General features: G+C 43.8%; 1 protein-coding gene across 2 annotated transcripts in view; it reads right to left on the minus strand.

Moving 5' to 3' along the window:
* Window positions 1-22693, minus strand: part of LOC126416191 (TBC1 domain family member 15) — a 75811-nt gene that overhangs the window by 18847 nt on the left and 34271 nt on the right. For both annotated transcript variants that reach the window (XM_050083775.1, XM_050083776.1), the window contains 3 exons: window positions 19854-20101; window positions 15833-16031; window positions 15418-15635 (listed from right to left, as the gene is read on the minus strand). In XM_050083775.1, the coding sequence (XP_049939732.1) occupies window positions 15418-15635; window positions 15833-16031; window positions 19854-20101 (665 nt within the window). The remainder of the gene's footprint in view (window positions 1-15417; window positions 15636-15832; window positions 16032-19853; window positions 20102-22693) is intronic.

Below are 22693 nucleotides of genomic sequence, written 5' to 3' on the forward strand. Positions count from 1 at the left end.
GGTTGCCCCTCAGTCTGCAAGATCCGGGCAGTCACAGAGGGTGGTGTTCCACAGGTTGCCCCTCAGTCTGCAAGATCCGGGCGGTCGCAGAGGGTGGGCTTACTGGTAGTTGGGAGCTCCAACGTCAGGCACATAATGGGGCCCCTTAGGGATATGGCTGCAAGGGAGGGGAAGAAAACCAATGTGCACTTCATGTGCATACTGGGGGGAGCCATTCCAGATGTGGAAAGGGTCCTTCTGGATGCCATGAAGGGTACAGGGTGCACCCATCTGCAGATGGTCGCTCATGTCGGCACCAATGATGTGTGTTGCTATGGATCGGAGGAAATCCTCTCTGGCTTCCAGCGGCTATCTGATTTGGTGAAGACTGCCAGTTTCGCTAGTGGGATGAAAGCAGAGCTCACCATCTGCAGCATTGTTGACAGGACTGACTGCGGACCTTTGGTACAGAGCCGAGTGGAGGGTCTGAATCAGAGGCTGAGACGGTTCTGTGACCATGTGGGCTGCAGATTACTTGACTTGCGCCATAGGGTGGTGGGGTTTCAAGTTCCGCTGGATAGGTCAGGAGTTCACTACACACAGCAGGCGGCTACACGGGTAGCAGGGGTTGGGTGACGTGCACTGGGCGTTTTTTTTTTTTAGGTTAGATGGCCTCCGGCATGCACAGAAAGGCAACAGCCTCAAAGGCTTCAGGGCAAAGTCTGGACATGCGGCGACAAAGCAGCAATCGGTATTGTAATTGTAAACTGTTGAAGCTGCGTTGGTAAAGTACCGGAACTTCAAGCGCTGATAGAAAGCACCGAAGCTGGAATCGTTATAGGTACAGAAAGCTAGCTGAAGTCAGAGATAAATTCTGCCAAAATTTTTACAAAGGCACAGATGGTGTTTAGAAAGGATCGATTGCATGCAACCAGTGGTGGCGTGTTTGTCATTGTTAGTAGTAGTTTATCCTGTAGTGAAATAGAAGTGGATAGTTCCTGTGAATTATTATGGGTGGAGGTTATACTCAACAACTGAGCTAGGTTAATAATTGGCTCCTTTTACCGACCTCCCAACTCAACAGTATTAGTGGCAGGACAACTGAGAGAAAATCTGGAATACATTTCACATAAATTTCCTCAGCATGTTATAGTCTTAGGTGGAGATTTCAATTTACCAGATACAGACTGCGACACTCAGGTGTTTAGGACGGGCGGTAGGGACAGAGCATCGAGTGACATCATACTGAGTGCACTATCTGAAAATCACATCGAGTAATTAAACAGAGAACCGACTCATGGAGGTAACATCTTCGACCTACTGATAAACAGACCCGAACTTTTCGACTCTGTAAGCGCAGAACAGGGACTCAGTGATCATAAGGCCGTTACAGCATCCCTGAATATGGAAGTAAATAGGAATATAAAAAAAGGGAGGAAGGTTTATCTGTTTAGCAAGAGCAATAGGAGGCAGATTTCAGACTACCTAACAGATCAAAACGAAAATTTCTGTTCCGACACTGACAACGTTGAGTGTTTATGGAAAAAGTTCAAGGCAATCGTAAAATGCATTTTAGACAGGTACGTGCCGAGTAAAACAGTGAGGGACAGGAAAAACCCACCGCGGTTCAACAACAAAGTTAGGAAACTACTGCGAAAGCAAAGAGAGCTTCACTGCAAATTTAAATGCAGCCAAAACCTCTCCGACAAACAGAAGCTAAACGTGTCAAATTTAGCATAAGGAGAGCTATGCGTGAGGCATTCAGTGAATTCGAAAGTAGAATTCTATGTACCGACGTGACAGAAAACCCTAGGACATTCTGGTCTTACGTTAAATCAGTTGTGGCTTGAAACAGCACATCCAGACACTCTGGGATGATTATGGCATTGAAACAGAGGATGACATGCATAAAGCTGAAATACTGAACATCTTTTTCCAAGGCTGTTTTACAGAGGAAGACCGCACTGCAGTTCCTCCTCTAAATCCTCACACAAACAAAAAAATGGCTGACATCGAAATAAGTGTCCAAGGAATAAAAAAGCAACTGAAATCACTCAACAGAGGAAAGTCCACTGGACCTGATGGGATACCAGTTCGATTCTAGACAGAGTAGGCGAAAGAACTTGCCCCCCTTGTAACAGCCATGTACCGCAAGTCCCTAGAGGAACGGAACGTTCCAAATGATTGGAAAAGAGCACAAGTAGTTCCAGTTTTCAAGAAGGGTCATCGAGCAGATGCGCAAAACTATAGGCCTGTATCTCTGACATCGATCTGTTTTACAATTTTAGAACATGTTTTTTGCTTGCATATCTTGTCATTTCTGGAAACCCAGAATCTACTCTGTAGGAATCAACATGGATTCCGGAAACAGCAATCGTGTGAGACCCAACTCGCTTTATTTGTTGATGAGACCCAGAAAATATTAGATACAGGCTCCCAGGTAGACACCATTTTCCTTGACTTCTGGAAGGTGTTCGATACAGTTCCGCACTGTCGCCTGATAAAGTAAGAGCCTGCAGAATATCAGACCAGCTGTGTGGCTGGATTGAAGAGTTTTTAGCAAACAGAACACAGCATGTTGTTCTCAATGGAGAGACGTCTACAGACGTTAAAGCAACCTCTGCCGTGCCACAGGGGAGTGTTATGGGACCACTGCCTTTCACAATATACACTACTGGCCGTTAAAATTGCTACACCAAGAAGAAATGCAGATGATAAATGAGTATTCACTGGACAAATATATTATACTAGAACTGACATGTGATTACATTTTCACGTAGTTTGGGTGCATAGATCCTGAGAAATCAGTACCCAGAACAACCACCTCTGGCCGTAATAACGGCCACGATACACCTGGGCATTGAGTCAAACAGAGCTTGGATGGCGTGTACAGGTACAGCTGCTCACACAGCTTCAACACGATAACGCAGTTCATCAAGAGCAGTGACTGGGGTATTGTGACGAGGCAGTTGCACGTCCACCATTGACCAGACATTTTCAATTGGTGAGAGATCTGCAGAATGTGTTGGCCAGGGCAGCAGTCGAACATTTTCTGTATCCAGAAAGGCCCGTACAGGACCTGCAACATGCGGTCGTGCATTATCTTGCTGAAATGTAGGGTCTCGCAGGGACCGAATGAAGGGTAGAGCCATGGGTCATAACACATCTGAAATGTAACGTCCCTGTTCGAAGTGCCATCAATGTGAACAAGAGGTGACCGAGAGACGTAACCAATGGCACCCCTTACCATCACGCTGGGTGATACGCCAGTATGGCGATGATGAATACATGTTTCCAATGTGTGTTCACCGTGATGTTGCCATACACGGATGCGACCATCATGATGCTGTAAACAGAACCTGGATTCATCCGAAAAAATGACATTTTGCCATTCGTGCACCCAGGTTCGTCATTTAATACACCATCGCAGGCGCTCCTGTCTGTGATGCAGCATCCAGGGTAACCACAGCCATGGTCTACGATCTGATAGTCCATGCTGCTGCAAACGTCATCGAACTGTTTGTGCAGATGGTTGTCTTGCAAACGTCCCCATCTGTTGATTCAAGGATCGAGACGTAGCTGCATGATCCGTTACAGCCATGTGGATAAGATGGCTGTCATCCCGACTGCTAGTGATACGAGGCCGTTGGGATCCAGCATGACATTCCGTATTACCCTCCTGAAACCACCGATTCCATATTCTGCTAACAGTCATTGGATCTCAAACAATGCGAGCACCAATGTCGCGATACAATAAACCACAATCTCAATAGGCTACAATCCAATCTTTATCAAAGTTGGAAATATGATGGTACGCATTTCTCGTCCTTACATGGGGCATCACAACAACGTTTCACCAGGCAACGCCAGTCAACTGCTGTTTGTGTATGAGAAATCGGTTGGAAATTTTCCTCACGTCAGCACGTTGTAGGTGTCGCCACCAGCGCCAATCTTGTGTGAATGCTCTGAAAAGCTAATCATTTGCATATCACAGCATCTTCTTCCTGTCGGTTAAATTTTTCGTCTGTAGTATGTCATCTTCATGGTGTAGCAATTTTAATGGCCAGTAGTGTATATAAATGACCTAGTAGATAGTGTCTGAAATTCCATGCGGCTTTTCGCGGATGATGCTGTAGTATACAGAGAAGTTGCAGCATTAGAAAATTGCAGCGAAATGCAGGAAGATCTGCAGCAGATAGGCACTTGGTGCAGGGAGTGGCAACTGACTCTTAACATAGACAAATGTAATGTATTGCGAATACATAGAAAGAAGGATCCTTCATTGTATGATTATATGATAGCGGAACAAACACTGGTAGCAGTTAGTTCTGTAAAATATCTGGGAGTATGCGTACGGAACGATTTGAAGTGGAATGATCATCTAAAATTAATTGTTGGAAGGTGGGTGCCAGGTTGAGATTCATTGGGAAAGTCCTTAGAAAATGTAGTACATCAACAAAGGAGGTGGCTTACAAAACACTTGTTTGACCTATACTTGAGTATTGCTCATCAGTGTGGGATCCGTACAGGTCGGGTTGACAGAGGGGATAGAGAATATCCAAACAAGACCACTGCGTTTTGTCACAGGATTATTTGGTAAGCATGATAGCATTACAGCGATGTTTAGCAAACTCAAGTGCTGGAGTCTGCAAGAGAGGTGCTCTGTATCGCGGTGTAGCTTGCTGTTCATGTTTCGAGAGGGTGCGTTTCTGCATGAGGTGTCGGATATATTGCTTCCCCCTACTTATACCTCCCGAGGAGATCACAAATGTGAAATTACAGAGATTCGAGCGTGCACGGGGCTTTCCGGCAGTCTTTCTTCCCGCGAACCATATTCGACTGGAACAGGAAAGGGAGGTAATGGCAGTGGCACGTAAAGTGCCCTCCGCCACACACCATTGGGTGGCTTGTGGAGTATAAAATTAATGTAGATGTAGGTAAGGGGGAAAGTATAGCATCTTGAGATCCCCCTGCACTCTGTCTTCTCTGTTCAGCATCCCTAGACCTGCCACTGACTCTCAGTTCACTGTTTAGCTGTATGCTTATGTTCCAGCATAGCTATTGTGGCAGTACAAGATTCTCCAGGTATTTTATAGCCAAAGTTTGGAAAGAAATAATTTGTTGAATGGAAGTGAAATCTTGTACTAATTTTGAATATAAATGAACAAGCTTTATTAGTAGAACTATATGCATTTTGTCATCCAGAATAATCATCGCTAATACAAAGTTTTAACTGTTACGTAAGAAGAGTTATTATTGGACAAGTCCTGTTTTGTGTATTTTATTATTTGCGTGAGGTATTCCACCTGGTCTTTGTGCCATTCCAATAGAGTTGGAGACGTGTGAAATCTTGACGTGCGAAGTAGTCAAAGGTGGCAAAGAGCCTTCTGCACCAGCCTCACTGTCAAGGAATACCAATGACCAGAAGTTTAGATCAATAAAGAGTATTTATTTATTGAAAAACTACTACTTATACATTACCCAGAAGGTCTCCTGTAACAACATACTTATCAGTTAATGAGTTTTATTTAAAAGCACAATAGAAGCCTTAAAAGATTGGAGTTGCTAAGTCCTGGTTGTTAGTAAAAATTAAGTTATTCTATGGATAAGAACAATATTTAACAAGCCAGGGTTTGCAGACTACTCTACAAGCTGTTGCACTATAGGGTGCCTGAAAGAATTTAAACTGAACCTGGCACGTGTAACCTAGCACAACATGGGGAGACAATTACAACTGGACAAGACACCCCTAGCACTCTTATTTGTGGAGGTGGGGTAAAGGTCTTGCATAAAGAATACACTAAAAGAAAAGAAGCAATTTCTACCAAATTTGTTACATATACGACTTGCTTCCTGGCAAAAGTTATGTTTGGCAAGGCACCACTAGTGGTGGCCTTAGGAATGGAGTATGAGTGTTAAGGGTGTAATGATACTATAACCTTACATAAAATCGTTACTGTACAGGATATGAATGCAACATTTCCTATAATATAACAATGAAAATAACCTGTTTGCAACAACGTAATGCAATTGGATAAATAAAAATATCTACTCACTGCAGCAGCAGGAGAACAGACATAAAAGATGGTTATACTCATGCAAACTTTTGGAGCCAGTGGTTCCTCCTCCTGGGAGAAAGGTTAAATGAGAAGGAAGAGGGGTGAAGGAAAAGATCTGGAGAGGTTTAGGAAACCAGGTAGAACCACAGATCAGGAGAGAGACTTACTGGACGGGATGAAAAGGAAAGACTTCCTTCTCATCCCATTCAGTAAGTCTCCCCAGACTCACGGTTCTGGGTGACTTTTCCGAAATCTACCCCTTTTCCTAAATCTCTCCAGTCCTTTTCCATCACCCCTCTTCCTTCCCCTTCAATCCTTCTGCCAGGAGGAGGAACCAGTGGCTCCACTAGCTTGCTTAAGTATAACCTCCTTTTATGTGTGCATTCTTCTGCTGCCACTTGGTGAATAAAATGTTTCATCTACCCCATCACATATTTCCTACAATATGAAGTTTATCACTGATGCCAACAATTCCATTCAGAACGTGGCACTTCTTTTTGAGAGACAGACTGCTTAAAAGATAAACTACCTTCTCTCTATTTCAATAATTTCAGAGTGTAATTGGGGCACACAGTAACAGTCAAGGTGTATTTTTATACAAATAACAGTCAAGGTGTATTTCTATACATGTGAGAATGAAAGCTGCATTGTTCATTGATAAATATGGCATCAACTAGAATAATGGAAAATCCAGGATGGAATGTAACAACACTATGAGAAGGAAAGTTGCTACTCACCATATAGCGGAGATGCTTAGTCACAGATATGCACAACAAAAAGACACACACAATTATAGCTTTCAGCCACAAAGGCCTTCGTCAACAATAGACACACATACACACACGCGCACACTCTCACACAAACTCAACTCACACACTCGACAGCAGGCTCAGGCAACTGAAACCACAGTTTCAGTGGTTTCATTTGCCTGAGACTGCAGTCGTGTGTGGGGGTTGCATTTGAGCGAGTGTAAGTGTGTGCGCACGCACATTCGTGTGTCTGTTGTTGACAAAGACCTTTATGGGCGAAAGCTGTAACTGTGAGAGTCTTTCTGTTGTGCGTATCTGCGACTAAGCATTTCCGCTCTATGGTGAGAAGCATCTTTTCTTCTCATAATACTGTTTCGTCAACTTGACAAAGACATTGTCTGACCCCAAAGTAGGTGACCAAACAGAAATATACAGTCATCACACCAGGTGTTAAGCATTAAAGAAGGTGGTAGCCTTAAAAGGGGCTGAAACAAAATTAAATGGAAACTGTACATAGGTAGCAAACAGAATAAAATCCAATGTATTCAGCTAGTACAACAACAATATGGCAAGGATAGATTGCTACTCATGATGTAGGTGGTGCCGAGTCGCTGACAGGCACACTGAAAAAGAATGCTAGAAATGTTTCAACTTTCTGACAAAGTCTTCCTCCAGAAGCAGGAAACATTATATCAAAATGTTAGAAGTAGTCGCAATCAAGTTACAGTAGCCCATTACAGACAGTATTATAATGTGCTTCAAAATGTTATTAGGAAGGCAAAGAGTATATGAGTATGTGGTACGCAAATAGAATAACTAAGTCACAGGACAAAACTAAAACCAAATAGTCAGTTGTGAAGGAAGGCTCTCATCAGCAGCAAAAGGTTGACGATATAAAGTCAGTTTGTACTAAAAATATTTCTGTTACTGACAAATCAGATATAGGCTATGTACAATCATTTTCTGAGCATTGCTGGTGAATTAAATAAAAATTTAGTTTCTACAGGGAATCATAACTTTCTTGGCAAATGCATTTCCGAAATTTATGTCTGAAGTACTCCTCTGTGATACAGACAAGGGGGAGATTGAGTCAATAAGTACACCACTGAAGACTAAGGACTGTCATGGATATGATGGAGTTCCTAACAATATTAAAGTACTGTGCAGCACATGTTATCCCCGTATTTAGCCATATTTGTAATTTTTCCTTTAGGAATGGTCAGTTTCCTGAACGATTAATGTACTCAGTAGTAAAGCCGCTTTATTAAAAAGGGAGGGGGGAATGATAATTTAGACAATTTTTGAGCTATTTCCATGCCATTAACGTTTGCTAAAGTTATTGAAAAGGCTGTGTATGTAAGGATAATAGATCATTTTATATCACACGATTTGCTATCAAATGTACAGTTCAGCTTTAGAAGTCGTTAGCAACTGAAAATGCTCGATTCTCTTTGCTCTGTGAGGTACTGAATGGGTTACAAGGTTTCGAACGCTAAGCATATTTTTTTATTTAACTAAGGCGTTTGATTATGTTGCGCACAAAGTATTGCTTCAGAAGTTGCACCATTACGGAACACGCGGAGTAGCTCACAATTGGTTTAGCAACAGAAAGCAAAAGGTCATTATTCACAATGTTAAGAATGGCTGTTATGTAGGGTCTGAGAGGTGTACAGTCAAGTAGGGCGTGCCCCAGGGGTCAGTGTTGGGATCACTCCCATTCCTTATTTATATAAATGATATGCCCTCTAGTATTAAGGGCAACTCCAAAATATTTCTGTTTGCTGAAGATATTAACTTGGTAGTAAAGGATGTCGTGTCCAACACTGGCCTGGTTTCAAATAGTGCAGTTCGTGACCTAAGTTCATGGCTTGTAGAAAATAAACTAACGTTAAATCACAGTTAAGACTCAGTTTTTTACAGTTTCTAACACACAATTCAACAAAACCTACCACTTTAATTTCACAGAATGGGCATATGATTAGTGAAACTGAACAGTTCAAATTTCTAGGTGTTCAGGTAGATAGTAAACTGCTGCGGAAAGCTCACGTTCAGGATCTTGTTCAAAGACTTAATGCTGCCATTTTTACTATTTGAACACTATTTGAAGTGAGTGATCTTTCGACACAAAAATTAGTCTACTTTCCTTATTTTCATTTGCTTATGTCGTATGGTATTAGAATTTGAGGTAACTCTCCCCATTCGAAAAGGATATTTTTGGCTCAGAAATGGGCAGTCTGGGCAATGAGTGGTGTAAGTTCACAAACCTCTTGTTGACCCCTGCTCAAGAGTCTGGTTATTTTGACACAGGCCTTATATATATATATATATACTCCACACTCCACCAAGAGTGTCTTTCCGCCGTCCACCTAACCTTCGTAACCTGTTAGTTCATCCCTACGAAATCCCCAAACCACCTTCCCTACCCTCTGGCTCCTATCCTTGTAACCGCCCCCGGTGTAAAACCTGTCCCATGCACCCTCCCACCACCACCTACTCCAGTCCTGTAACCCGGAAGGTGTACACGATCAAAGGCAGAGCCACATGTGAAAGCACCCACGTGATTTACCAACTGACCTGCCTACACTGTGATGCATTCTATGTGGGAATGACCAGCAACAAATTGTCCATTCGCATGAATGGACACAGGCAGACAGTGTTTGTTGGTAATGAGGATCACCCTGTGGCTAAACATGCCTTGGTGCACGGCCAGCACATCTTGGCACAGTGTTACACCGTCCGGGTTATCTGGATACTTCCCACCAACACCAACCTATCCGAACTCCGGAGATGGTAACTTGCTCTTCAATATACCCTCTCTTCCCGTTACCCACCAGGCCTCAATCTCCACTAATTTCAAGTTGCCGCCACTCATACCTCACCTGTCATTCAACATCATCTTTGCCTCTGCACTTCCGCCTCGACTGACATCTCTGCCCAAACTCTTTGTCTTTATATATGTCTGCTTGTGTCTGTATATATGTGGATGGATATGTGTGTGTGTGTGTGTGTGTGTGTGTGTGTGTGTGTGCGTGTGTGCGTGTGTGCGCGCGCGCGCGCGAGTGTATACCCGTCCTTTTTCCCCATAAGGAAAGTCTTTCCGCTCCCAGGATTGGAATGACTCCTTACCCACTGCCTTAAAACCCATTTCCTTTCGTCTTTCCCTCTCCTTCCCTCTTTCCTGATGAGGCAACAGTTTGTTGCGAAAGCTTGAATTTTGTGTGTATGTATGGGCGTGTTTGTGTTTCTATCGACCTGCCAGCGCTTTCGTATGGTAAGTCACATCATCTTTGTTTTTAAATATATTTTTCCCGCGTGGAATGTTTCCCTCTAAAAACAAGGCAACCTCCGGAAAGGCAACTCACTCACCCTTCACAACCTTTCCAGCAAACCTCAACCTCCTCTCATTGCACACAAACGCAGTCTCTCCCATCTACTCAATCTCCCACTTCCAGCTCCACTCCCTCCAAAACCTCAAAATTCCAAACAACACAATCTGGAACCACAACACCCTAATTCAATAGTTAACCTTTCCTCCAAACCTCTCTCCCAATCCGAAACCTCTGTCCTATCCAAAGGCCTCACCTTCAGCCCCACTCCCAGATTCAACCAAACAGCCCTCGTCAAAGATTTACTGTCCTACACTCGTACTCTCTGCTGGAAATATCACTTTGCCATGAAGAAAAATGATCCTAATCCTACTCCTAATGATCCAACTCCCCAAGACACCATCCAAATTGAACCCTGCCTGGAACACTTCCATCCTCCGTCGCAGCGGGACCCACCTCCTCTTCCTCAAAATCACCCTCTCCAAACCTTCCAGGAACTTCTGACTTCCAGCTTTGCATCTCAATCCTTCTTAAAAAACCTTAATCCTACTCCCAACATCACAACTGCTGAAGCCCAGGCTATCCGTGATCTGAAGGCTGACCAATCCATCGTCATTCTTCCGGCGGACAAGGGTTCCACGACCGTGGTACTTGATCGTCGGGAGTATGTGGCTGAGGGACTGTGTCAGCTTTCAGACAACACCACATACAAAGTTTGCCAAGGTAACCCCATTCCCGATGTCCAGGCGGAGCTTCAAGGAATCCTCAGAACCTTAGGCCCCCTGCAAAACCTTTCACCTGACTCCATCAACCTCCTGACCCCACCGACACCCCGCACCCCTACCTTCTACCTTCTTCCTAAAATCCACAAACCCAATCATCCTGGCCGCCCCCTTGTAGCTGGTTACCAAGCCCCCACAGAACGTATCTCTCCCTACGTAGATCAACACCTTCAACCCATTACATGCAGTCTCCCATCCTTCATCAAAGACACCAACCACTTTCTCGAACGCCTGGAATCCTTACCCAATGTGTTACCCCCGGAAACCATCCTTGTAACCATTGATGCCACTTCCTTATACACAAATATTCCGCACGTCCAGGGCCTCGCTGCGATGGAGCATTTCCTTTCACGCCGATCACCTGCCACCCTACCTAAAACCTCTTTCCTCATCACCTTAGCCAGCTTCATCCTGACCCACAACTTCTTCACTTTTGAAGGCCAGACATACCAACAATTAAAGGGAACAGCCATGGGTACCACGATGGCCCCCTCCTACGCCAACCTATTCATGGGTCGCTTAGAGGAAGCCTTCTTGGTTACCCAGGCCTGCCAACCCAAAGTTTGGTACAGATTTATTGATGACATCTTCATGATCTGGACTCACAGTGAAGAAGAACTCCAGAATTTCCTCTCCAACCTCAACTCCTTTGGTTCCATCAGATTCACCTGGTCCTACTCCAAATCCCATGCCACTTTCCTTGACGTTGACCTCCACCTGTCCTATAGCCAGCTTCACACGTCCGTCCACATCAAACCCACCAACAAGCAACAGTACCTCCATTATGACAGCTGCCACGCATTCCACATCAAACGGTCCATTCCCTACAGCCTAGGTCTTCGTGGCAAACGAATCTGCTCCAGTCCAGAATCCCTGAACCATTACCCAACAACCTGACAACAGCTTTCGCATCCCGCAACTACCCTCCCGACCTGGTACAGAAGCATATAACCAGAGCCACTTCCTCATCCCCTCAAACCCAGAATCCCCCACAGAAGAACCACAAAAGTGCCCCACTTGTGACAGGATACTTTCCGGGACTGGACCAGACTCGGAATGTGGCTCTCCAGCAGGGATAAGACTTCCTCAAATCCTGCCCTGAAATGAGATCCATCCTTCATGAAATCCTCCCCACTCCACCAAGGGTGTCTTTCCGCCGTCCACCTAACATTCATAACCTGTTAGTTCATCCCTATGAAATCCCCAAACCACCTTCCCTACTCTCTGGCTCCTATCCTTGTAACCGCTCCCGGTGTAAAACCTGTCCCATGCACCCTCCTACCACCACCTACTCCAGTCCTGTAACCCAGAAGGTGTACACGATCAAAGGCAGAGCCACATGTGAATGCACCCACGTGATTTACCAACTGACCTGCCTACACTGTGATGCATTCTATGTGGGAATGACCAGCAACAAACTGTCCATTCACATGAATGGACACAAGCAGACAGTGTTTGTTGGTAATGAGGATCACCCTGTGGCTAAACATGCCTTGGTGCACGGCCAGCACATCTTGGCACAGTGTTACACCGTTCGGGTTATCTGGATACTTCCCACCAACACCAACCTATCTGAACTCCGGAGATGGGAACTTGCTCTTCAATATATCCTCTCTTCCCGTTACCCACCAGGCCTCAATCTCCACTAATTTCAAGTTGCCGCCACTCATATCTCACCTGTCATTCATCATCATCTTTGCCTCTGCACTTCCACCTCGACTGACATCTCTGCCCAAACTCTTTGTCTTTAAATATGTCTGCTTGTGTCTGTATATGTGTGGATGGATATGTGTGTGTGTGTGTGTGTGTGTGTGTGTGTGTGTGTGTGTGTGTGTGTGCGCGCGCGCGCGCGCGCGCGCGCGAGTGTATACCTGTCCTTTTTTCCCCCTAAGGTAAGTCTTTCCGCTCCCGGTATTGGAATGACTCCTTACCCTCTCCCTTAAAACCCACATCCTTTCGTCTTTCCCTCTCCTTCCCTCTTTCCTGATGAGGCAACAGTTTGTTGCGAAAGCTTGAATTTTGTGTGTATGTTTGTGTGTCTATCGACGTGCCAGCGCTTTCGTTTGGTAGGTCACATCATCTTTGTTTTTATATATATATACACACACACTCCTGGAAATGGAAAAAAGAACACATTGACACCGGTGTGTCAGACCCACCGTACTTGCTCCGGACACTGCGAGAGGGCTGTACAAGCAATGATCACACGCACGGCACAGCGGACACACCAGGAACCGCGGTGTTGGCCGTCGAATGGCGCTAGCTGCGCAGCATTTGTGCACCGCCGCCGTCAGTGTCAGCCAGTTTGCCGTGGCATACGGAGCTCCATCGCAGTCTTTAACACTGGTAGCATGCGTGGACGTGAACCGTATGTGCAGTTGACGGACTTTGAGCGAGGGCGTATAGTGGGCATGCGGGAGGCCGGGTGGACGTACCGCCGAATTGCTCAACACGTGGGGCGTGAGGTCTCCACAGTACATCGATGTTGTCACCAGTCGTCGGCGGAAGGTGCACGTGCCCGTCGACCTGGGACCGGACCGCAGCGACGCACGGATGCACGCCAAGACCGTAGGATCCTATGCAGTGCCGTAGGGGACCGCACCACCACTTCCCAGCAAATTAGGGACACTGTTGCTCCTGGGGTATCGGCGAGGACCTTTCGCAACCGTCTCCATGAAGCTGGGCTACGGTCCCGCACACCGTTAGGCCGTCTTCCGCTCACGCCCCAACATCGTGCAGCCCGCCTCCAGTGGTGTCGCGACAGGCGTGAATGGAGGGACGAATGGAGACGTGTCGTCTTCAGCGATGAGAGTCGCTTCTGCCTTGGTGCCAATGATGGTCGTATGCGTGTTTGGCGCCGTGCAGGTGAGCGCCACAATCAGGACTGCATACGACCGAGGCACACAGGGCCAACACCCGGCATCATGGTGTGGGGAGCGATCTCCTACACTGGCCGTACACCACTGGTGATCGTCGAGGGGACACTGAATAGTGCACGGTACATCCAAACCGTCATCGAACCCATCGTTCTACCATTCCTAGACCGGCAAGGGAACTTGCTGTTCCAACAGGACAATGCACGTCCGCATGTATCCCGTGCCACCCAACGTGCTCTAGAAGGTGTAAGTCAACTACCCTGGCCAGCAAGATCTCCGGATCTGTCCCTCATTGAGCATGTTTGGGACTGGATGAAGCGTCGTCTCACGCGGTCTGCACGTCCAGCACGAACGCTGGTCCAACTGAGGCGCCAGGTGGAAATGGCATGGCAAGCCGTTCCACAGGACTACATCCAGCATCTCTACGATCGTCTCCATGGGAGAATAGCAGCCTGCATTGCTGCGAAAGGTGGATATACACTGTACTAGTGCCGACATTGTTCATGCTCTGTTGCCTGTGTCTATGTGCCTGTGGTTCTGTCAGTGTGATCATGTGACGTATCTGACCCCAGAAATGTGTCAATAAAGTTTCCCCTTCCTGGGACAATGAATTCACGGTGTTCTTATTTCAATTTCCAGGAGTGAGTGTGTGTGTGTGTGTGTGTGTGTGTGTGTGTGTGTGTGTGTATTTCACTCAGTTAATACTCAGCAGAGATCAAATCTGCATTTGGATCGACTTCCTTAATCCTTATGTGGAAAGGTGTGCAGTATATTGCTTCATCCATTTTCAGTAAGCTACCACCTAATTTGAAAAATCTTAGGTGTAATCCAAGCACTTTCAAATCGAAACTGAAGAGTTTCCTCGTGGGTCACTCCTATTCTGTTGAGGAGTTCCTTGAAAAATTAAGTTGATTCTTGTTGTATTGTAGATTGTGTTTAATTAAACTTGTGGATTGACTTTTTTTGGTTTCATGAACATTTTATTTTTATCTGTACATACTTTTATGTTGTAATTTCATGTACTGACATGTTCCATGACCTTTTGCTCCTCAATTTGGTCCTACGTTCACCCAACAGCAGGTCTCCCGCCCCCCGCCCCCCCCCCCTCCCCCACACATACACACACACACATACACGACCACTGTCTTGAGGCACAAAGGTCCTCAGTGCCCACAGACAGTGACCATGTGTGTACGAGTTGTGTCAATACAGGTTTCGTACTTCTGAAGAAGGATTTTGTCTGAACGTTGCAATATTTGTAACATTCATTTTGATTGTGCTTGTCTGCGAAAACATTTTCTCCATGTAGTGCGTAGCGATCTATCCTTTTCATATTGTTATTCCATTCTGGACTTCCTGCTTCAGCATGGATGTAGGACATAGGGTAAGCACTGAAAGTTCACATGGACTGCCTGATTATCTCACCGTGAATAGCATTGATCTTGCAGTAAACTGATCTCACAGATCCATAGTGTAACATATACTAATTCAAATTTATGATAGACATATTCATGAGAAAATTTGAAGAGAACTGAGAAACTACTGCAACATGTAAATTTTCCACTTTTAAAAGTGCCATTGTAATTCAATTTGACACACTAAGATGTTTCTGTGGTACCTACATCTAAAATTAAACTCAAACTTACCACTTTGTCCATAAAACCCACAAAACACCAGAATGCTTCCACTTCATTGTTCATAATGACAAGTATTGGCGACAAGAGATCACTCATTCCTTGGACATATCCCAAATCAAAATTATACATGACGTATGTCATCAGGACATCTGACAATACTTGAAGATTGCAATTGTTATCACCAGCAAAGAATTGTATTGTACGATCAGTGCGGTTGACATCTTTCTCTGCCAAAAAAATAATAAAAGAAAGAGTACTAATAAAGCACCACAAATTATTATTCATGTAAGAGCATTCAAAGGAAAAAAGAACAGTTATATAAACAAGAATAACCTGTACTAGAATTTAATATATAGCAAACAATGGCAAAAATACAAGGGACTGTGGGCAACTACATTTATAACAAAGTTAAGAAACCACCAACCAATGAGGCTTTTCCTCTCCCGAAAGTCTGAAAACCTCAGTTCCTGTGATGGTGTTATGGTCCGCCACTGCAGTTTCATTTGGTAGTACTCATCAGTTTTGTTTCTCTTTATTTGCTGTCTTTCTTCTTCTGTAGAAGTCCAGGGGTAGTATCCCAGGAGGTATTTCCATACATCTAACCGGATATTTGGTAAAACACCCTATAAAAGGGAACTAATCATAATTACTTCATTGTTAACATATATAAGGCTTACAGTTTTGAACATGGCTGTTATTCAGCAACTATATACTAGTTTCAATATAGGATTCAAGAGCCAACCAGTTGCACATAAACATTAAGTACATAGTCCTAAGTTTTGACACCTACTAGGGATGTCTTCATCAGATTGAACAGTTGCTAACTCATAAAATTACATTGCTAAAAAGCAATAGTCAGAATTTGGAGAGCTATGCTCAAGTCAAAAGTGAAACAAAATGTTGTAGCCTTGCAACATGTACCCAGCTGGGACACATGTCTGATGTTCCCAGCTGGGTACAGGAGGCAAAGGTTACTACATTTTGTTTCACTTTTGACTTGAGCATAGCTGCTCCAAATTCTGACTATTGCTTTTTAGCAATGTAATTTTATGATTTAGCAACTGTTCAGTCTGATGAAGACACTCCTAATAGGTGTCAAAATCTAGATCAATGTACCTAACATTTATGTGCAACTGGTTGACTTTTAATATGCAACAGAACAGTACAGCTGATTGGAAAACGTTCCAGGAAAAAGGAAATACTTGATGATATGAGCACAAATACAACTTTACAGCCTGGAAACTAGTTACGTTAAAAACTTTTCGACACAAAGTGGCCACATTAGGAATGTGATACCAGTGAACACATTCTGATTGCAGATAAGGAGTTGTGTGCAGCACATGATGACATGGAGAGGTGGATTGGGAGGGGGAGTAGACCAGAGGAAGGGGAGATTCCAAAAGTGGTATTCTACTGCTCACACAATCTACACAACATCCTAGTTCCTCCTTACGCCACACCTACACTCAAACACTTGCAACAAGGCTCCTACCTCAGTGAAGACAACGAGGTGCAATACCTGTTCAATACACACACCAAACATCCTAATCCAGTCCGATAACATGCATGTCTTATATGGTAGGGTTACTTACAAAAGCAGCCTTGTTATATATACTGAAGTGCCAAAGAAACTGGTACAGGCATGTGTTTTCGAATACAGGGATGTGTAAACACACAGAATACAGCACTGCGGTCAGCAATGTCTATATAAGACAAGTGTCTGGCACAGTTGTTAGATCGGTTGCTGCTTCTACAATGGAGGTTATCAAGATTTAAGCAAGTTTGAATGTGATGATATAGTCGGCACACGATCGATGGGATGCAGCATCTCTGACGTAGCGACGAAGTGGGGATTTTCCCATACAACCACTTCATGAGTGTAGCGTGAATATCAGGAATCTGGTAAAACATCAAATCTCCAACATCACAGTAACAGGAAAAAGATCCTCCAAGAACAGGACCAACGACGCGTGAAGAGAATCATTCAACATGACAGAAGTGCAACCCTTCTGCAAACTGCTGCAGATTTCAATTCTCAGCCATTCACAAAGTATCAGTGTGTGAGCCATTCAACGAAACATAATTGATATGGGCTTTCGGAGCCAAAGACCCACTCGTGGTCTCTCTCTGACTGCACGACACAAACCTTTACGCCTTGCCTGGACCTGTCAACACCAACTTTGGGCTGTTGATGTCTGGAAACAAGTTACCTGGTCGGACGAGTCTCGTTTCAAATTGTATCAAGCAGATGGATGTGTACGGGTATGGAGACTATCTCATGAATTCTTGTCAGCAGGGAACTGTTCAATCTGGTGGAGGGTCTGTAATAGTGTGGGGCGTGTGCAGTTGGAGTGATATGGAGCCCCTGACATATCTAGATATGACTGACAGATGACACATGTAAGTGTCCTATTTGATCACCTGCGTATGTTCATGTCCATTGTGGAGTGCGACACCCCACACATCCAGAATTGCTACAGAATGGCTTCAGGAACACACTATAAAAGTGCAAACACTTCTGCTGGCCACCAAACTCCCCAGCCATGAACATTATTGAGTTTATCTGGGATGACTTGCAACATGACGTTCAGAAGAGATCTCCACCCCCTCGTATTCTTACGGATTTGTGGACAGACCTGCAGAATTCATGGTGTCAATTCCCTCCAGCACTACTTCAGATATTAGCCAAGTCTACGCCACACCGTGTTGCGTCATTTCTGCATGCTCGTGGGGGCCCAGCATGACATTAGGCAGGTGTACCAGTTTCTTTGGCTCTTCAGTGTATTAGCTCTGTTGTAATTTCTGCACACTATTTTATGTGGGCAACTCTACCAACCAGCTGTTCATCCAAAACCATGGCCACGGTCAAACTGCGGCCAACAGCAAAGTTGACCACCCAGTAGCAGAACTCTCTTTCGGATAAAACCCCAACACTAGCGTCTCTGAATACATGAGATTTGTTCTTTGAACACATCCTTCGATCCTGTAATCCTCTTGGCTCCACTTTCCACTAGGCTTCTGTCCAATGCTCACCTTCTTCCTTAAAAAAAAAAACCACACACACACACACACACACACACACACACACAAATATACATTCACCCATAGGAAAACTTCTATTGTGATTAGTAAAGACACACGTCAATCTACAAACTGGAGGAGAATTAAACCTAAAAAAAATAAAGCTTACATCCATGACCATATCTAACATTTCAATTAGATTAGTTAATAAATTCATCAACTTGTGGCTAACTTGAAGCTAGCTGATACAACGCTACAGAAGATCCCTTCATAAGGTTTTCAAGGTTTTGTTATAGCTACTACAAATTTTTACAAGTTAGTCTTGTAGCCTGAATCAAACATTTCCAAAGCAAGCTAATTTTATTGGCAGGAGTTCATGTTCTGGTAGCACAAACAGTACTGCAGACCACTCATTATGGACAATGCCTAAAGGATATGGCAGTGGCTTTATTCAAGAAATCATCATCATTTGAGAACGTAACTGGAAACAGCAGAAGTCACTACCATAAGTTTTTCGAACATCACAAATTACGATGTTAAATATAAGGGGGCATTCAATAAGTAATGCAACACACAAATTTTTCTCAGCCAGTTTCAGTTGAAGAAATGTGAAATTTGTTATGGGACACCATGGAATATTCCCACTGCAGCCCCTATAGTTTCATGAAATTCGAACAGGTGGAGGCACTATACTTAGCCTTCAAACTGACGTCTCTTAACAGTGGTACGTTCCAAGCAGAGAGCTGTAATTTGGTTTCTTTTGGAGGAAAACCAGGGCATCACAGACATTCCTAGACACTTGCAGAATGTCCATGGAATCCTGGCAGTGAACAAAAGTACAGCGAGTCATTCAGCGAGGTGCCTCTCATCATCGCAACAAGGTCAGGCACACCTGTCCGATCTCCTGCATGCCAGCCAGCTACACACAGCTGTGATTGCTGCAATGTTGGAAAGTGCAGACACACCGATAGATCACAGTCAAACACCTTGCTACACAAGTGGACGTCTCTGTTGGTAGTGCTGACACAGTCACCCACCAGATGGCACACTCAAAGGTGTGGTCTCTTGTTTTTCATACACCTTACAGTTCAGACCTCGCACCTGCCAAGTTCTATCTATTTGGTCCAATGAAGGATGCAATCTGACAAACAGTGCATGGGTAATGAAGAGGTTATTGATGCAGCAAGACATTGGCTCCGACATTGGCCAGTATAGTGGTACCATGAGGGCATGCAGGCCCTCCCAGTAAGGTGGTGTCAAGCCATCGCATTGAAAGATGATTACGTTGAAAAATAGGGATTTGTAACAAAGAGAGTGGGGAATAGTGTGATGTATTGGAATCTTGAATAAAACCAACCTTTCAGAAAAATCTGTTGCCTTACTTATTAAATGACCTTAGTGTTATTAAGTACTGAAGTTCTAACCCCTCTGAAAATGGTAGCTTTGATTTTATCAACATCTCGATGACAGGGGTCAGCAGTGATCAAAGCTGACCATTCCTCCGCCGACAGTGGTGGTCCCCGACAAACACTTTGGCGGGGTGGTAGCACACGTCCAATCACTTCATAGCCTTCTGCTGCTCCTGGTGGTGGAGATGGTGTCCCCTCCAGTGACAGACTTCGATTTAATAATTCTGCTACTTCCTGTTCCTCAGGCTCATTTGGTTTGTACACTGTGAATGTAAATCAGAAAAAATGTGTAAGCTGGGAACCCATGAAAAGCAAGCAAATCTAATTTTTTATTCTCTTTTCTATTATCACAATAATGAGAATGTACAAAACTCAATTTGAAAACGAAATTTACGTCAAAATACACATTGATGGATCACAGTGAAACACTTCGCTACACAACTGCCAAAACTGAAATAAGCGTACAATTTATATACCTATCTAACGAACTGTTTGAATAATACTGAAATGTAGTTGCTTTCAATTCAGGAGCTGAACAGTTCTTAAGGTCTCATTTGCAAATAACCTTAATAAACCATCTGAACAATGTAACACAATTTACTGCAAATCATGTGCTAAGAAAAAGCAAATTTTATTTTAGTAGTTCTGCTCAATTTGTCATTTTCTCATAATCCCATACCCTAAGAACCAGCTGCACACTGTAGCCAACTATTTGTTATCTCTTTATTGATGAAAGCACTTACAGCGATACTTCAAATGACAGTAACCAGTGTTTTCTAGCTAGAACATGGAAACGATTTTTAAGAGATTGGTATCAGTTCTCGTGTTTTGTAGACAGTGAAATGTTTTACATAAGCCAAACAATGAGTTGTATCAAGTTGTCAAGGACACAGTTGTGAAGTGGAACTTTATACAGAACATGGAATTTATGTCAGAAATTTCAAGCTTTGAAGACTGAAGTGGTTAAGAGAATGAGCATGAAACCAAATGGCAGTGCTTAAAAGCAAATGGAAACTGGAGAAACATAAAAAATGAAGCAGAAGAAATAAGCAGGAAAAAATAGCCAATAAATCAAAATATGAAACTGCATCCAGAGAGAGAGAGAGAGAGAGAGAGAGAGAGAGAGAGAGAGAGAGAGAGAGCGCATGTGTAGAGGCAACAGATTACGGCAGTAGAAATGAAAACTGAAAGAAAGGTTAATATAGTTACAGGCGGAACAGCAAGGTCATTTTGAATAAGGATACAAAAATAAACCAGAGAATTACATTTCAAATGAGCTGTTATAGAATTCAGCTTCAGAAATTTAGAGAAACCATGGCACACTTAAATCTAGGTAGTTACACACAGATTTGAGGACTGCTGCCCCCAGTGTATAAAACATTGCACCATCTCGTGAGGTATCCCAATGGTACAGAGAGAAATGCAAGAAGTCTATATGGTTCCTGTCTACATCTACATCCATGCTTTAGAAACCACAGTGAAGTGCATGGCGGAGGGTACTTTTCATTGTCCCACTTTTTAGGGCTTCTTCCCTTTCCATTCACAGGTGGTGTATGAAAATATTATGAAAACAGAAGAAAATCTCATTCCCAGAATTTCCATCTCCGCTGGTAACATTGCAGACATTCCAGAATCTTTGAAGGGAAAACAATGGTCTGACTACGTACTGCACACACATGGGCCATGGTCATGCATTCAAGTGGTTCCCATGTCCAAATGTATTTGTTTTGATGTTGTCTATTTCCTGGATTAATTTGAATGAATAATTTTGGAACATCCTGCATAGTATGGTTAAGTAGTTAGTCAATTTTGCTTTTTTGTTTTTGTAAATACTAGTTGTGACGGGGCAATGATTTATTGTTTTTGTTTTTTAACATTTCATTAAAGACGTGTAGAAAAACCTTTTTTTGCAAGGCCTAATTGTTCACTCAGAATAAAGTGTTGGGACCTGGAGCTACGGATGTAAATTCCAAGTTCTGTAGGTAGATTCATTTTCTTTTGTTTGCTGATTGCCTTCAACGAGTGCAGCGGTGTGGTCACTTTCTTTCAGATGAGTCGCAAAAGAGGATTTATGTAAGTTATTTTGCTGAAAGGCATCCATGTGTTCTCGGTATGTTAAGAGAGGACTGTAGGCAAATGTCACATGAAAGTTTGTAAATACTAGATTTGTTGTAGCACCAGCTATTTGTTTTGCTGCAATAAATGATGTGTTATAGCTTATTGTTAGTGCTGAAGGATAATTGAATACCACTGTGACATGTCATGTACACTACTCGCCATTAAAATTGCTACACCATGAAGATGATGTGCTACAGACGCGAAATTTAACCGACAGGAAGAAGATGCTGTGATATGCAAATGATTAGCTTTTCAGAGCATTCACACAAGGTTGGCGCCGGTGGCGACACCTACAACATGCTGACATGAGAAAAGTTTCCAACCGATTTCTCATACACAAAAAGCAGTTGACTGGCATTGCCTGGTGAAATGTTGTGATGCCTCATATAAGGAGGAGAAATGCGTACCATCACATTTCTGACTTTGATAAAGATCGGATTGTGGCCTATTGCGATTGCGGTTTATTGTATCGCGACATTGCTGCTGGAGTTGGTTGAGGTCCAATGACTGTTAGCAGAATATGGAATCGGTGGATTCAGGAGGGTAATACGGAATGCCGTGCTGGATCTCAATGGCCTCTTATCACTAGCAGTCGATATGACAGCCATCTTATTCACACGGCTGTAACGGACCGTGCAGCCACGTCTCGATTCCTGAGTCAACAGATGGGGACGTTTGCAAGACAACAACCATCTGCACGAAAAGTTCGATGACGTTTGCAATAGCATGGAGTATCA

Source organism: Schistocerca serialis, chromosome 8, assembly GCF_023864345.2.
Source record: "Schistocerca serialis cubense isolate TAMUIC-IGC-003099 chromosome 8, iqSchSeri2.2, whole genome shotgun sequence".
In the NCBI taxonomy this organism is placed as follows: Eukaryota; Metazoa; Arthropoda; class Insecta; order Orthoptera; family Acrididae; genus Schistocerca; species Schistocerca serialis.